General features: G+C 46.9%; 1 protein-coding gene and 1 long non-coding RNA gene across 6 annotated transcripts in view; one reads left to right on the top strand and one right to left on the bottom strand.

Annotated features, from left to right (window-relative positions):
- The window catches only part of Rnf213 (ring finger protein 213), a 97,469-nt gene extending 86,793 nt beyond the window's left edge, over nt 1-10,676 (top strand). For all 5 annotated transcript variants that reach the window (XM_006534630.4, XM_006534631.4, XM_006534632.4 and 2 more), the window contains 10 exons: nt 307-558; nt 2,795-2,927; nt 3,122-3,205; nt 4,009-4,189; nt 4,404-4,605; nt 5,655-5,732; nt 6,189-6,383; nt 6,913-7,002; nt 7,095-7,273; nt 9,263-10,676. In XM_006534630.4, the coding sequence (XP_006534693.1) occupies nt 307-558; nt 2,795-2,927; nt 3,122-3,205; nt 4,009-4,189; nt 4,404-4,605; nt 5,655-5,732; nt 6,189-6,383; nt 6,913-7,002; nt 7,095-7,273; nt 9,263-9,416 (1,548 nt within the window). In that variant the 3' untranslated portion in view covers nt 9,417-10,676. The remainder of the gene's footprint in view (nt 1-306; nt 559-2,794; nt 2,928-3,121; nt 3,206-4,008; nt 4,190-4,403; nt 4,606-5,654; nt 5,733-6,188; nt 6,384-6,912; nt 7,003-7,094; nt 7,274-9,262) is intronic.
- Nucleotides 1-14,493, bottom strand: part of A930037H05Rik (RIKEN cDNA A930037H05 gene) — a 30,036-nt gene extending 15,543 nt beyond the window's left edge. Inside the window, exons 1-2 of the long non-coding RNA NR_153849.1 lie at nt 14,301-14,493; nt 12,160-12,258 (exon numbers count right to left, since the gene is read on the bottom strand). This is a non-coding gene — a long non-coding RNA (RIKEN cDNA A930037H05 gene). The remainder of the gene's footprint in view (nt 1-12,159; nt 12,259-14,300) is intronic.
- Nucleotides 14,494-14,559: the final 66 nt, after the last annotated feature.

A 14,559-nucleotide genomic window follows, 5' to 3' on the forward strand; every position in this document is an offset into this window, starting at 1 on the left:
TACTACCCTACCGAGAGACCCACTAGGATGCACAATGGTCACAGATGAAATACTCTTCTGTCAGAGAAGAGCGCTGCTGAGAGGAACAAAGCATACCAGAGATAAAGTGGGGAGGTGGAAGGAAAGCAGTGATTGTGGCATCTTAGCCCTGAATCCCCTGTATTCAGGGTGCAGGGGGGCAAACCCTACAAGGAACTGTTAAGTATAACAGAAAGCAGCAGCGGGACAGGCAAGGTAGGAGGGTAGCCACAGCCTGTGTGCAGCAATGTCTGAATTCCAGAATTCTGTTTCATTCTCTTCATCCAGCATCTTGACAAAAACTTGCCAGCTATAAATGCTCTTATCAGCCAAGATGAGCGCATCAGCTCCAACCCTGTGACCAAAATCATCTATGGGGACCCAGCAACCTTCTTGCCCCACTTGCCCCAAAAAAGTATAATTCATTGCTCAAAGATTTGGAGCTGCAGGAGGAAAATCACAGTGGAGTACCTGCAGCACATCGTGGAACAGAAGAACGGCAAGGAAACGGTGCCTGTCCTCTGGCACTTCCTCCAGAAGGTACGAAGGACTCCTGCTTGACCTCACAAAAACAGGAAGCCCTGAACCTCTGCTCAGAACACTGACTCCAAGGGCCACAGTTCTGAGTAGTTACCAGTGCTGTGGCTCTAAGAGAATATTAGTAGCAGGGAACTCAAGAAGGCCTTTGCTGTCTCAGGCCCTCTGAAGCGTAGTCACAGGTAAAATAACACATAGGTCCGTCAGTAGTCATCAGAAGAGAATTGAGGGCCAGGAGGCCATCTGGCCACTCTACAACAAAAAGGGTACAGGTCATCTGCAGTGTCTGCAGTGACAGCAAACATTATTCAGCGCGTGAACATTTGTAACTGTTAGATCATCTAGGCACAGACTGAAGCTGGGAATGTGGGCTGGAGTAGGTTGGGAAGGTCTGAGGTGCAGCAATCCTGTCGGACCCAGGAACTCAGTTTCTGTTATCCACTGGAGGGCTGGTCATGGTGATCTTTGAGGTGACCCTGAGCACCAGTGTCGGGTATTCACAAAAGTAACTGCCTCGTGTCAGTGCTGTGATTTCTCTCAGGGTGGTTTTGGCTGAGGTAGCTTGGGTCTGAGGCTTTGGAACAATGACCACTGATGTCTGTTTGCTTCCAACAGCTTCTCACATATCCAGCCAGTCACACAAACACAAGAGACCACTTCTTTATCTTTTTAAGAATTTTACACATTAATGGAGTTCATTGTGACTCACAGAATGCACTGATGAAGCCCAGCCTTACTTCCTACCTCTTTCCTCAATCTGTCGCTCGACAGATGGGCTGAGAAACTGTTCCAATCACCGTCTTTCTGTCCACATGGAGCACACTGAGGCAGTCACTGGAGAACAGTGGAGAAGAACGGTGGTTACTATCCCACCTATAAGCCAGCTTCTTTAAGCTCATACATATGATTGTGCAGTAGTTATCTTCCTGTATGTGACTTATTTCACTTATTAAAGTAACCTCTTGGGGCTGGAGAGATGGCTCAGGGGTTAAGAGCACTAGCTACTCTTCCAAAGGTCCTGAGTTCAATTCCCAGCACCTCATGGTGGCTCACAAACACCTATGATGTGACCTGATGCCCTCTGCTGGCATGCAGACAAGTATGCACAGAGTACTTCTATATGTAGGATAAATCTTTCAAATAAGTGACCTCTTAGCCAACTATAGCCATTTTCCTTTGGACTGCAGGGGTTTATTCATCTTAAGCCCAGTGGTTGAGTGTCTTCCTTTGTGATATACACCACACACACACTCTGCCTGTTCATCTGCTAATGGGAATCTAAGTTGAAACTCTTAGCTGTTGTCACTGAAGTCGCAGAAAGCATGGGGGTGCACATGTGTCATTGGTCTACTGAGTGCATAACCAGAAGAAAGGCTAGACTGTTTGGTAATTAACACTTGATTTTTTGAGGACCTTCCCTACTTTGCCATAATAGCTGTTCTAATTTATGCTCAACTAGCAATGGTATTCCTTTTTCTCCACTTCCTGGGCCCCATTTGACACTGGCTGTTTTTTTCACTGGCCTTCTGCCTGGGGGTGAGATAGTATTTCAGTATATTACTAATTGGTTTTTCCCTGATAACTAATGATACTGGACATTTCTTCATGTACTTGTTGGTCATCTGTATTTCTTGAGAAGTATCTATTCAGTTCATTTACCCAGTCTTAATGGGATTGTTAGGCTATTGTTTTTTACATACTCTGGACAGAAGCCTTTTTTGGGCTAATGGCAAGTCTTCTATTCTGTAATTCTCCTTTGCCCCTGTTGAATGGTTCCTTTGTTGAACAGAAGGTTTTTAGTCATTTGTGTCAATTGGTGCTTTTGGATTCCTGTCCAGAAATGACTCTTCACTCCAGCACATTTCCTGTTTTCCTCTGGCAGTTTGGGGTCTTACATTTAGGTATTTGATCTATCCAGGGTCAATTTTGTACTGGATGAGATAGGATTTAGTCCTCAAGGCAGTTCTACCCATTGGGTTTTGGCACACAGGTTTGGCTCTGGGTTCCAGGGCAGAGTGTAGAAGAGTGTAACCCTGAAAGCCATTTGTGGGTACTTAGAGAAAGAATGAGATGGCCCTTTACCTCTTTCTAAAGTCTATGGTATGTCACATAGAAAATGGAACACTGAGCAGACTCACTCAGCAGTATCAATCCCCCAAGCACCTACAAAATGTACAAGCTCACTAGCATTCCTTAGGGAAACAGAGGCATCACTACTAAACCATCTTCCTTTCTGCAGGAAGCAGAACTAAGGTTGGTGAAATTCCTGCCTGAGATATTGGCTCTGCAAAGGGATCTGGTCAAACAGTTCCAGAATGTCTCGAGAGTGGAATACAGTTCCATCAGAGGCTTCATTCACAGTCACAGTTCAGGTAAGACTCTATTCAAGCTCTAAACATAAGTGTTTAACAGATAAAGGGATGAGGGCTCAATAGCAGGTCACTGGGCATGAGACAAAGATACCCTAGTTCCAGCTAGCCAAGCTGCAACAGGAAGGCAGAGCTGCTATGAGTCGGAACATGGCTGTATTGTTGTCACAGTTCTTCTGAACTGCTCTGCTCAACAGATGGGCTGAGAAAGCTGTTGCATGACCGAATCACCATCTTTCTGTCCACGTGGAATGCACTGAGGCGGTCACTGGAGACCAATGGTAAGTGTCCTCCTCCCTCCAGCAGCGTCACAAGAGGATGAGCTGTGCACATACTGCTCCGAAGTTCAGTGTTGCCCGTCACACCCAGCACCGTGCAAGCTCTCTAGGTGTCTTCAGATGGAGGCTGTCTTACTTAGGGTTACTATTACTGTGATGAAACATCACAAAAGCGAGTTGGGGAGGAAGGTTTATGTGGCTTATTTCTTCCTTAGCATCATATCATCAAAAGAGGTCAGGACAGGAACTCAAACAAAGTAGGAACCTGGAGGCAGGAGCTGATGCAGAGGCCATGAGAATGAGAATGTTGATGCTTCCTAGCTTGTTCCCCTCCATGGTCTGCTCTTATAGAGCCAGGACCACCAGCACAGGGAATGCCCCACCCACAATGGCTTGTCTCTCCCCTGTAAGTCACTAATCCAGAAAACGCCTCACAGGCTTGCCTATAGCCAGCTCTTACAAAGGTATTTTCTTACTTGAGGCTGCCTCTCCTCTGATGACTGTAGCGTGTGTCAAGTTGACATAAGACCAGCCAGCACAGAGGGTCTGGGAGAAGTATGGTGGTCTGACAGCCTTCATCTTTTTAAATCCAAAAACTGGGTTTCAAGAAAGAGCTGGGATCATTGAACACTTGTCAGCATTGAACACTTGTCTGGTTAAAGACAAGACCTTAAATAGGCTCCCTGCTCTGTATTAGATGGGATGGCCATGTCTGTGAGCCTCTTCTTCCCCTCACCTTGATGCTACAGCTAAGACTGCATGGTGCAGCTTACCTGTCTGTTAAGGAATGATCTCGTCATTTCTAGGTGAGATCAAGCTACCAAAAGATTACTGCTGTTCTGACTTGGATCTGGATGCTGAATTTGAGGTCATCCTTCCAAGGCGTCAGGGCCTAGGCCTCTGTGGAACTGCTTTAGTCAGCTACTTGATTAGCCTACACAATAACATGGTCTACACGGTGCAAAAGTTTTCCAATGAAGACAACAGGTGGGTGTACAAGCCAAGAGAGCATGGTGTTTGCCTGTCCCTAGGCTCCTGAGCCTCTGCACCTTCTGCTCTTTCCATGGCAGAGCCTCCCTTGGCCATTCTCTCCAGAGTGGCCCATAGACGTGCAGCCTACACCTGTTCAGACCATACAGGCTGGAACAGGAATGTCCCTATGTGTCTCTTCTCCACATCCAGCATGTGTCTTGTCCCTCAGCTATTCTGTAGATATCTCTGAGGTTGCTGACCTGCATGTCATCAGTTATGAGGTGGAACGGGATCTGAATCCACTGATCCTCTCCAACTGCCAGTACCAAGTGCAGCAAGGTGGGGAAACCTCACAAGAGTTTGATCTAGAGAAGATCCAACGGCAGATCAGCAGCCGGTTCCTACAGGGCAAGCCCAGGCTGACCCTCAAGGTAAGTGGAGTCTGCAACTAGCTAATGTGCTTAGTTATGTCAAAAGTAAGGTACCATTGGGGTTTTGGGGGGGGGACACCAGAGTGCACTGCACCACCCACAGTCTCAATTGTGTCATCTACTTCCCACTCAAAGCATGCAAGGCCACAGTTCCATGAGCCTCCTGGCTGTGGTGATCTCAAGCTCTTTGGACTGTCTGCACCTCAGTCCCCTGGAGACATTCTCCAGTCTCTAGGGGACTTAGCATTTGGTTTTTCTGCAATTGTTAATAGCACCACCAAGAAACTCTGCCACTGTTGCCTTGTTCCTCAGCACTCTATGCCTGAGGGACCAGTGTGTCCTCCCTGTGTCCTCACCTTTAACGGCCATGGCATACCTGTCATTTTAGCCATCTGACACAATGTTTCCTGGGTTCTCTATGTTGGATGCCCTCGAGTCCCTCGGCACAGAGGCCTGTGGCTCCAGCTCAGGTTTCCAGTTACCTTAACTCAATTGTCTGCCTTCACACGTAGGATTTCTGCCACCTATTGAACACAGTGTCAGAGCCACACTCTGTTCCTTCATCTGGACTGCTGGAGATCCTTCCAGTCCACTTAAGTACATTGCATGTAGGTTTATTTATTTCCATAGGCATCCATAAGTTTATCATATAGCTTACAGTTAGGCTGTGACTTGATCCCAAAGCTATTTCTGATTCCCTCTGACAGCCCTGCTATCTCGTGCAGTGACTCCCTTAGTGAATGAGCTATCCTCCTACACTTGGTCCTCCTGGTGCCCCTTGCACACTCAGTGTGCTGCAGTGTTCCATACAGCAGGATCTCTGAAGCCACTGTAGCAAAGCTTCACTGTTGTGTCACTGTTTCTAAAGATGGCATCTTCAGCATAGACATCCTGGGGCAACACTGCGGGCTTTACCAGAAATGTCTTGAATAGCTGGGTTCTGCTACTGAGTCACTGAGGGAAGATGTGTTTGCCATCTAGTGAATATACCCACTATATTCTATCAATTTTTTTCTATTTTATCTCTAAAACTTTCTCTCTCCCTTTAGGGAATACCCACCCTGGTATACAGACGGGACTGGAACTATGAGCATCTCTTCATGGACATCAAGAACAAAATGGCACAGGTGCTCTTGATAGCCCTTGTCTCTTGCTGAGAGGCTCGAGCTACTAAAGACAGCTCCAGCTGCATCATAGCTACTGTGAACATTAGCGTCTCGGTGTCTTCATAAGAATCCTGAGACTCCTGTGAGTCCAGTGCTTTCCACAAAGGAAAGCAGGACAGCAGATCACCAATTTTTTTTAGCTGATTTTAAATATACTGACATCTTGTGGGACTGGTTTCTTGGTAATATATCACAGTTATGTGTGCTGTGGCTAAACAGCCAAAGAACTTAATAGTGTTGTCTTGAGGTTCTATAAGTTTGTCTATGTCTGTGGAGTCTGGAGTGCTGCCTGCATCAGGCTAGTGCCTTCTGGAGAGCCTGTCCCAGCTCTAGCTTCAGCAGTGACAAAGCTAATCTCTTCTCAGTTGGTGAGAAACAAGCCCAACCCTAACCCGAGCCTTCCATTTTATTCTCCAGAGCTCACTCCCTAACTTAGCAATCAGTACCATCAGCGGACAGCTACAGTCCTATAGTGATGCCTGTGAAGCCCTGTCTATCATAGAAATCACTCTGGGTTTCCTGAGCACAGCTGGTGGGGATCCTGGCATGGACTTGAATGTGTACATCGAAGAAGTCCTACGGATGTGTGATCAGACAGCTCAGGTCTTAAAGGTAAGCACTAGTGCCAAGCCTGGTGGTATACCAGTATTGCCGGTACTCAGGAGGAAGAGGCAGGGAGATTGCAACTCCCAGGCCAGCCTGGGCTATACAGTAAGTTCCATGCCATACTAGGCTTCTGAGTAAGACCATGTCTCAAAAGAGGGAGGGGAGTCCTGTTGGAAAGTGTTGCATGGGAATCAGCATGACCCTTGTCAAAAGCTCCTGCTTACTTCCTAATTCCACCATGCATTAATGTAGGAACTCCCCAAAGCAGGAAGAATCAAGAACATTGCTCACACAATCAGTCTGCCCTGTACACCATATACTTGGATCAGTAGACTGACATATGCTCTATGATGTCATCTCTAGGCAGGGCCCACCATCTGTGAGCACTGCAACTGTACAATGTGTGATGTCATGAAGAGACAGGCATAGGTCATGACAAGGGAACTAGAATGAGCTCAAGACAGAAATGGGGGAATGTGCCTATGGTGTGGCATTTGGATTCCGTGATGCACATGGATGACGCTGTTTCTTTCAGGCCTTCAGTAGATGTCAGCTGAGACACATCATTGCTCTCTGGCAGTTCCTATCTGCACATAAGTCAGAACAGCGGCTGCGACTGAACAAAGTGAGTCTCACCTCTGCTTCCACTGTGAGGCTGTGGCGGCACTCTTCCCGGGCCTTATCTCTCTACCCACCCTTGTCCATCCTTCATTTCAGGAGCTATTTCGGGAAATTGATGTGCAATACAAAGAGGAGCTCAGCACACAGCACCAAAGACTCCTGGGCACATTCCTGAATGAGGCAGGCCTAGACGCCTTCCTCCTGGAGCTCCATGAGATGATTGTGCTCAAGCTCAAGGGCCCCCGGGCTGCGAACAGCTTCAACCCCAATTGGAGGTAGGGCGTTGTACAGCTGCTGGCAAATGTCCCATTGCCTGCTGGTGGCTTCCCCTAGGCTTGAAGGTAGTCCTGCCTTATCCAAGACCCTTTTTCTGCTAACTCTCCATGCCTTGGATACTTTATAGATTTGGTTTGCTTTGGTTTTCAGTTTTTCAAGACAGAATTTCTCTGTATAGCTCTGGCTGTCCTGGAACTCAACTCACTCTGTAGATCAGGCTAGATTCAAACTCAGAGATCTGCCTCTGCCTCTGCCGGGATTAAAGGTGTGCACCACCACAGCAGGCTTCTTTGGTTTTTTGTATTCTATTTGATTTTAATCCTTTATGATTAAAAGAAAAAAAAAAGTCAGAGGTTAGGGACATGGCCCAGTAGGTAAGAGTGTGTGTTGTTGGGCTGGAGAGATGGCTCAGAGGTTAAAAGCACTGACTGCTCTTCCAAAGGTCCTGAGTTCGAATCCCAGCAACCACATGGTGGCTCACAATCACCCGTAATGAGATCTGACGGCCTCTTCTGGTGTGTCTGAAGACAGCTACAGTGTACTTAGACTTAGAGTGTGTTTTGTACAAGTGTAGGAGCTTGTGTTTAGATATCAGGCACCCACATCAAAACTTGAGTGTGTATGTCCATAACTCAGGACTGGGTATATGGTAGGGACAACTGGCAGATTCTGGGAACTCACTGGCCAGCTAACAAAAGCAAAAGCAAGTTCCGGGCCAGTAAGAACCTATCTCAAGGAAATAAGATGCAAGGTGGCAGAGTAAGACATAAAATATCACCCTTAGGCCTCTGGACACACATGGACAAACGTGCACACATGTAACATATCACACACACACACAAAAAGGCAAGCAACCAGGAAGGCAGACTGGGGATGTAGCTCACTGATAGAGTGTATGCAAGGAGCCCTGGGTTCATTCCTCAGCTCTGCATAAATGGGGCATGGTGGCACATACCTATAATCACAGCACTCAGGAGTTTAGGACTCAGGTCCATCATCAGCTACATACACAGCAAGTTTGAGGCCAATCTCAGGGCCACATGAAAACAACAAAACTCATAATCTCATGACAAGTAGACTTATGTAAAAGCCACCCCAGTGTGTAAAGGCACAGTTATCCCTCTCTGCCAAGTCTGTCAGTCTAGTGGTCCAACACCAGCATGTTCTTTTCATTTGTACGTCCCGACTCTGAGGCACTTAATGGCTGGGCACATTTTACACTCATCAGCTATGTGTGTATGGCACAATGAATTGTCTCTTGATAGTTTTTGTTTATTTGGGGGAAGGCTGCTTATCTTACTTTAATTTTTATTATATGTATTTGTGTGTGCTGCCTGCATATAAGTCTGTCAACGCTTTAGTGTCTGCTCCCTGGAACTGGAGCTATAGAGATGGTGTGAGTCACCAGGCGGGTGCTGAGAATCATTCCCAAGCTCTATGAAGAGCAGTGGTGCTTGTACCTCCCAAGTCATCTCTCCATCCCTGTCTACTTATCTCTTAACAGTTTGAAAAGCTCTTTGTAGAGAAAGAAACTAACCTTTCCTCAGTATTACAAGTGTTCTCGAGCTTTTAGTTTTATGAAGTAAACTGATAGTTTTTCCTTATAAAGCGTCTACAGAGAAGACTACAAGCAAGAGTCTGCTTTATCATGTCTCGGGTTATAAAACAGCCCTCTGAAGCCAGGCAGTGGTGGTGCACTAGAGAGGCAAAGGCAAGCAGATCTCTATGAGTTCAAGACCAGCCTAGTCTACAAGAGTGAGTTCCAGGACATCCAGGGATACACAGAGAAACCCTGTCTTGAAAAAACAAAAACAACAGCTCTCGGGCATGGGCTCCCAGACCAGCACAGGAGCTCAGCCCTTGGCTGACCTAAGATTCTCAGCATGTCTGGTCTTGGCAAGCATCTTGGCCCCTCTTGAACCACAAAGCATGACCACTGGCCTGGCTATGATGTTACAAAAACTTTCTCTTGTTCCTTGATTTCACAGCCTCAAGGATACTCTAGTAAGTTACATGGAGACTAAAGACAGTGACATCCTTTCAGAAGTGGAGTCCCAGTTCCCTGAAGAAATACTCATGTCCAGCTGCATCTCAGTGTGGAAAATAGCTGCTACACGAAAATGGGACCGACAATCAAGGTAGAGCAGCTCAGCCTTCAAACCCAGCTGGAAAGGAAGGTCTTCCTCACCTCCCTCCACAGCTCCCAGTATGGGCTGTGGCTTTTGTGTGAAGGAAAGTGTGGGCACAGACTGGATTCAAGGCCTACACTCACCCTACAATGTGATAGCTTTTTCAAAGCCAAGCTGTTTCTGGATCATGTGCCTATTCCAAAATTTCCTTAAGTCTGATGAATGATTGTCAGTCAACTGCCTCATGAACATTCCAGAAGGAACAAGAGAACTGCACTAAGGTCACACCCAATACCGATCCTTCTTAAGACTGACTGCCTCTTACCTCAAATACCATGGCCACCACTTTACTGCATAGAGAGAAAAAACTCAGGGTAGTCAATTTTTTAAATTTTTTTACTTATGTATAGAAGGACCTCAATTTATTCTTTCTCCCAGTCCCTTAATTTCTAAGTAGTATACTCATATCTCTTGGTTTGCAAGATGCATGAAAATTGCCACACTAACCCAAGGAAATCCAAGGTGCTGATAAAAGCTGTAAAGCCTCATGAACAACCCACCATGTAAACCCACCATGAGCCACTGCCAACCACTCACTGAGATCACCGGACAGAGAGTGGAGAAGGATGAGCGCACTGGTGAGCTGGAACTAGAGTGCGCTGTGGAGTACTTGCCTACCATAGCAAAGCCCTGGGTTCTCTCCCCAGCACTGCAAGTGGGAATAGGGACAGACAAACAAAGCACTTTCCAGTTCTCATGTCTTGAGATTTCAAGTAAAGATGTGTTAGTGTAAGCTCAGATCCGAGGTATTTGGGTGCTGGGAACATGGCAGAGCCCTTGCCTAGCATCTGTGGTGCCCTAAAGTCCAATTCCTAGCACTGTTAGAAAGAAAGGTATTAGGATCACAGTGGTGAGCTTTTATTCTAAACTATGAGAGTACCTGTCCTCCGATGTCTGCATCCCAGGTTTTTGGGGGTACAGGGCTTAATGAACTTGCCAACTTGGCCTTGGAGCTCCTGTGATCCATCAGAGGGCAGCTCAGCCCCACACGTCTTGCTGTAAGGCCCCTTCTGGCTTTGAACTAGGCATTATTTTTTTTTTCTGTCATGAAGAATTTTTAATTATGATGCTTTATTTTGTATGCTCTGCTTTTAAAGTCATAACTGTCTGTGTAGTATTACCCACTGTGATGTACAAAATGCATGGATCTAACATTGGCAAAGTAGACTGCATCATGTTTACCATACCTATTTTAATAAACTTGAATTTCACAGCTAAGAGTCCTGTTTGGGCTGGGCAGATGGCTCGGTGACTAAGGGCACTTGCTGCTGAGCCTGACACCTTGAGTTCAGTCCTTGGGACCCACACGGTAGAAGGAAAGAACTGGTTTTCCAAGTTCTCCAAGCATTTGCATGTCCATGCACAAGTACACGTGCGCACACAGTTTCTTTGGAAATGGTTTAGTTTTCTGTGACAGTGTTTCTGCTGTAGTATCCAGTAGGGTTCAGAACAAAGCCTACTCTCTAGATTAGCACATGGGGTGATGCGGACTCTTGTTTATGATAGAGACAACACTGCTTAGAGTCTTCTGCCAGAAGGAGCCTCCCTGAAAATATCTACCAGCAAATGAAGATGAGCTGAGTTCAGTGAACTGGGCTGTGGGTAAGGAAGGCCCCTTAGGAATAGGAAACAAAGGCAGGGAAGTGAAGCCTAAACCATTGTGAGACTTGCTATTTGTTAGCTGAAATAGCCATGAGCTTCTTCAGCTAACAGAAAGTTCCAGTGATGAACAGTCACCACGAAACCAGTGGCTCAGAGGGCTCAGCCAGGACACACTGTGACCCAAGTGCACCAGGTATGAGCAGGAATATCTCTCATGTGCTGTTGTGTGACTTCCTGCAGAGATGTGAGCAAACATCTAGTTACCCCAAAAAATATGTTGGGAAAAAAAACCCACAGAAATGACTCCAAATAAGTCTAGCTTAGTCAGGTACAGGGCACAGGTGACTCAAAAGCTGAAATGCTCAACCCCGCTTGGGTACAAGTTATCAAAGCTACACCTTGGGGCTCCCTGACCCACAAGTCTCTTCTCCCCCAGCTTACTGCTTATGTATCCTTGGAGTCAGTCAATAAGTCTTGGGGGTTCTGGGCTTTCATGCCTAGTAAGTTGCTCCTGAGCTTCCCTTGCTCTGCCTCTCAGGAGCCAGTGCTTCAGTTAGGAGCAAGTATCTCCACAGCAGATGGATAGTGTTGAAGGTCAGGCTGCAGAACAACTGAACCTGGAGAGGTGATTGCTGGCCTCAGGAGAAAACCAGAGGCTCTGAGCTGAATACCAAGCAAGCAGCCACCAGCATCAATACCACATTCTGCATGTTCGTTCCTGCTCCTTTAGTTTGCTACATAAATCTCGGCACGAGCATTCAGAACCTACATGCAGCTGGATAATGGGCATGAAGAAAGCACCTTCCTCCTGAGAGCAATGCTGGCAACTCTCGCTTCTGGTACTCTGGTACAGCACACCTAGAACGTTTCAGAGCCACCTGGGGCAAGAGTGAGGAAGAGCAGGGGTGCAGCCTTACAGCAGCCCCATGCTCTGGGGATCTTCCCGCTGCGCTTCTCTTCCCACATACACATATCAATCAATACCTCAGCCATAACCTCCTCAGAATCCACAATTTCTGTCCCATCTCCATTGGTATGAATGGCTCCCAAATACCAAACCCTGACCACTCTCCAACAAAGCCAGGCTGGCTTACCTGAGTCTGGGTGTTGCCTCTCCTGTCTGCAGGCTTGATGACTACAGGCCAGCCACTCTTTAAACTGCAGTTTCTTCCTCTGCAAAATGCCTTGCCGATCTGTGGTAAAGTAACACAGGACAGATAAGCAATAGCACAGCAGCTGGTGCACAGTGAGCTCTGGAAAACCCAGCTCAAAACCTGCTGGCTTTCAAGTCCTGTTGGCTGTGTTACAGGAAGCCTTTCCCAAACCACACGCTCTAGATTGGTCTAATCTACACTTTTATACTTTCCTCTTGAAATGTACATACATATGACATAGCTATACATTTCTCTGAATTCTCCTAGGACTGTAAGCCAATTGCTACCTCAACCTTAGCTGATGCTGTAAACACTCACCTGCACTCTCACTGCACTCACCACACTCCTGCACACTCACCACACTCACCTGCACACTTACTGCATTTGTACACTCACCATGCTCACCACACTCACCCACACACTCCCGCGTCGGGACATTTATACCGTTGTTCCCTCTGCCCGCCACATTCCCACTCTTTCTTCTTTGTCCTGTGCATGGATGATGATGAATTCTAATCATTTCCATCCCCATTGCCTCACTCATCCCCTTCCTCCCTACTGAAACCACTCATCCCAACAAGGGTCCTCCTACTTCCTTGTGTCTTGTGTGTGTGGCAACAGTGGCCACACCACTGAAGAAAGTGACAATCTACCCCACAGTAAGCATTAAGTGCCAAAGTCCTTTAGGGAGCTGTGGGACAACTTTCAGGTCTCCCAAGCCTCACACAGGCCATTCCCACCTCCAGTTCAAAGTCCTCTTCCCATGTTTGTTTATGATTTTTCCCTCACAACAGCACAGTACAGTTCTACATACTCTCCCATTTTCTTGTTCTGGACTCAATGCCAGCATTTCCCAGAACTCAGAAGGAAGAGATCCCTAAGGAACTACTGGTCTAAGAAATAAAATATGAACCATCCGTTTCTAATACCAGAGAAGGTACCTTAGATACACTTAAGTTTACCAGATCATAAAAAAGCAAGAGGTCGCAAACCCCAGTCCTTCCTGCTGGTACCTGCTGGCCTTGGCTCTTTTGTCTTAAGGTAAAGACAAACAAAAGGCTACAATCTAGAGCTGGAGAGCTGGTTCAGCAATTGCCAAATATGTGCTGCTGTTTCAGAGGGCCCAAATTCAATGCCTAGCACCCATGTCAAGAGGACCACAGGCTCCTGTAACTTGAGCTCCAGGGGAATCTAACTCTTCTGGTCTCCGTGGGCACCTGCATTCGTTACCAGACTTACAAGAATGAAAATAAATCTCTAAGAAAAAAAAAAAACACTACAGTCTGCTGAGCTCATGTCATTGAGAGGGAGATACACATTAGGTAAGGCTCTGGGTACTAAACGGACAGGATGGGTATTTGGGGTAAGAGACCTATACTAGAAACAGAAAGACTGGTCCTCATTAAGTACTCACCCAGCAGGAAATGAATGAGGCAGACTAATGCAATCAAGAATATAAAAACTACAGTTCTGCACCAAATCGTTGAGCATAGCCAACTTTGCGTTTTGTTTTGGGTTGACACCCTGTAGTGCCTAATCTTGTTTGTGGACTTGGCTATATCTGGAATGAACTAAAACCTAAGAGTCCAGATACCTGCCCTCTATCTAGGACACACCTTCTGGTGGCAGCCTGTATAAAAAGACATGAAAGAAGGAAGCTTTTGTTTTTTGCCTGCTTATGGCAAGCTCTAAATCCCCTTTATGTATTTTCTATCGGTTCTCTTCCTCTAGAAGAACCCTAACTAACACACACACACACCCTGGTCTGGAGGATCCTTTGTTTTTGTTTTTTCGAAATGGGATTTCTCCGTGTAGTCCTGGTTGTCTTAGAACTCAATTACTGTAAACCAGGCTGGCCTCGTATTCAGGGATCCTCTTTACTCAAATGCTGGAATTAATGGAGTGCGCCCACGCCCAGGACCCTCGACTTCACTGGTTTTTGAGTTCTTATTCCGGACTAATTTCTCACAATCGGTACAACTGAAAAAATCTATGCTGCAAAGGTGTCTCAAGTTTGCACAGAGGTTTTCTGCTCCGCAAGCGCGTGCTCATACGCAATGTGTCGATGTGCGGACCCGAACCTGGCAGTAATTGGAACCGCGTTACCCCAGGGCTCAGGGCTCCGTGTGTGCGAGGGATGCAACTGCTGGCCAATCTTTTCAGAGCGGGGCCGAAGCTGCTGGAGGGCTGGAGGCGCCAGGTAAGGCGCAGAGCTGGGCTTGCATTTCCCAAACCTGTGCGCCAACCCACCTACGGGACGGGACGCCGGCATCTGAGAGAGTCGCGCGGGAAGAAGTCAGCGCTCGGCGCCCAGCACTGCTGTGACAGCGGCCCCTGGTG

This window comes from Mus musculus, chromosome 11 (genome assembly GCF_000001635.26).
Source record: "Mus musculus strain C57BL/6J chromosome 11, GRCm38.p6 C57BL/6J".
Classification (NCBI taxonomy): domain Eukaryota; kingdom Metazoa; phylum Chordata; class Mammalia; order Rodentia; family Muridae; genus Mus; species Mus musculus.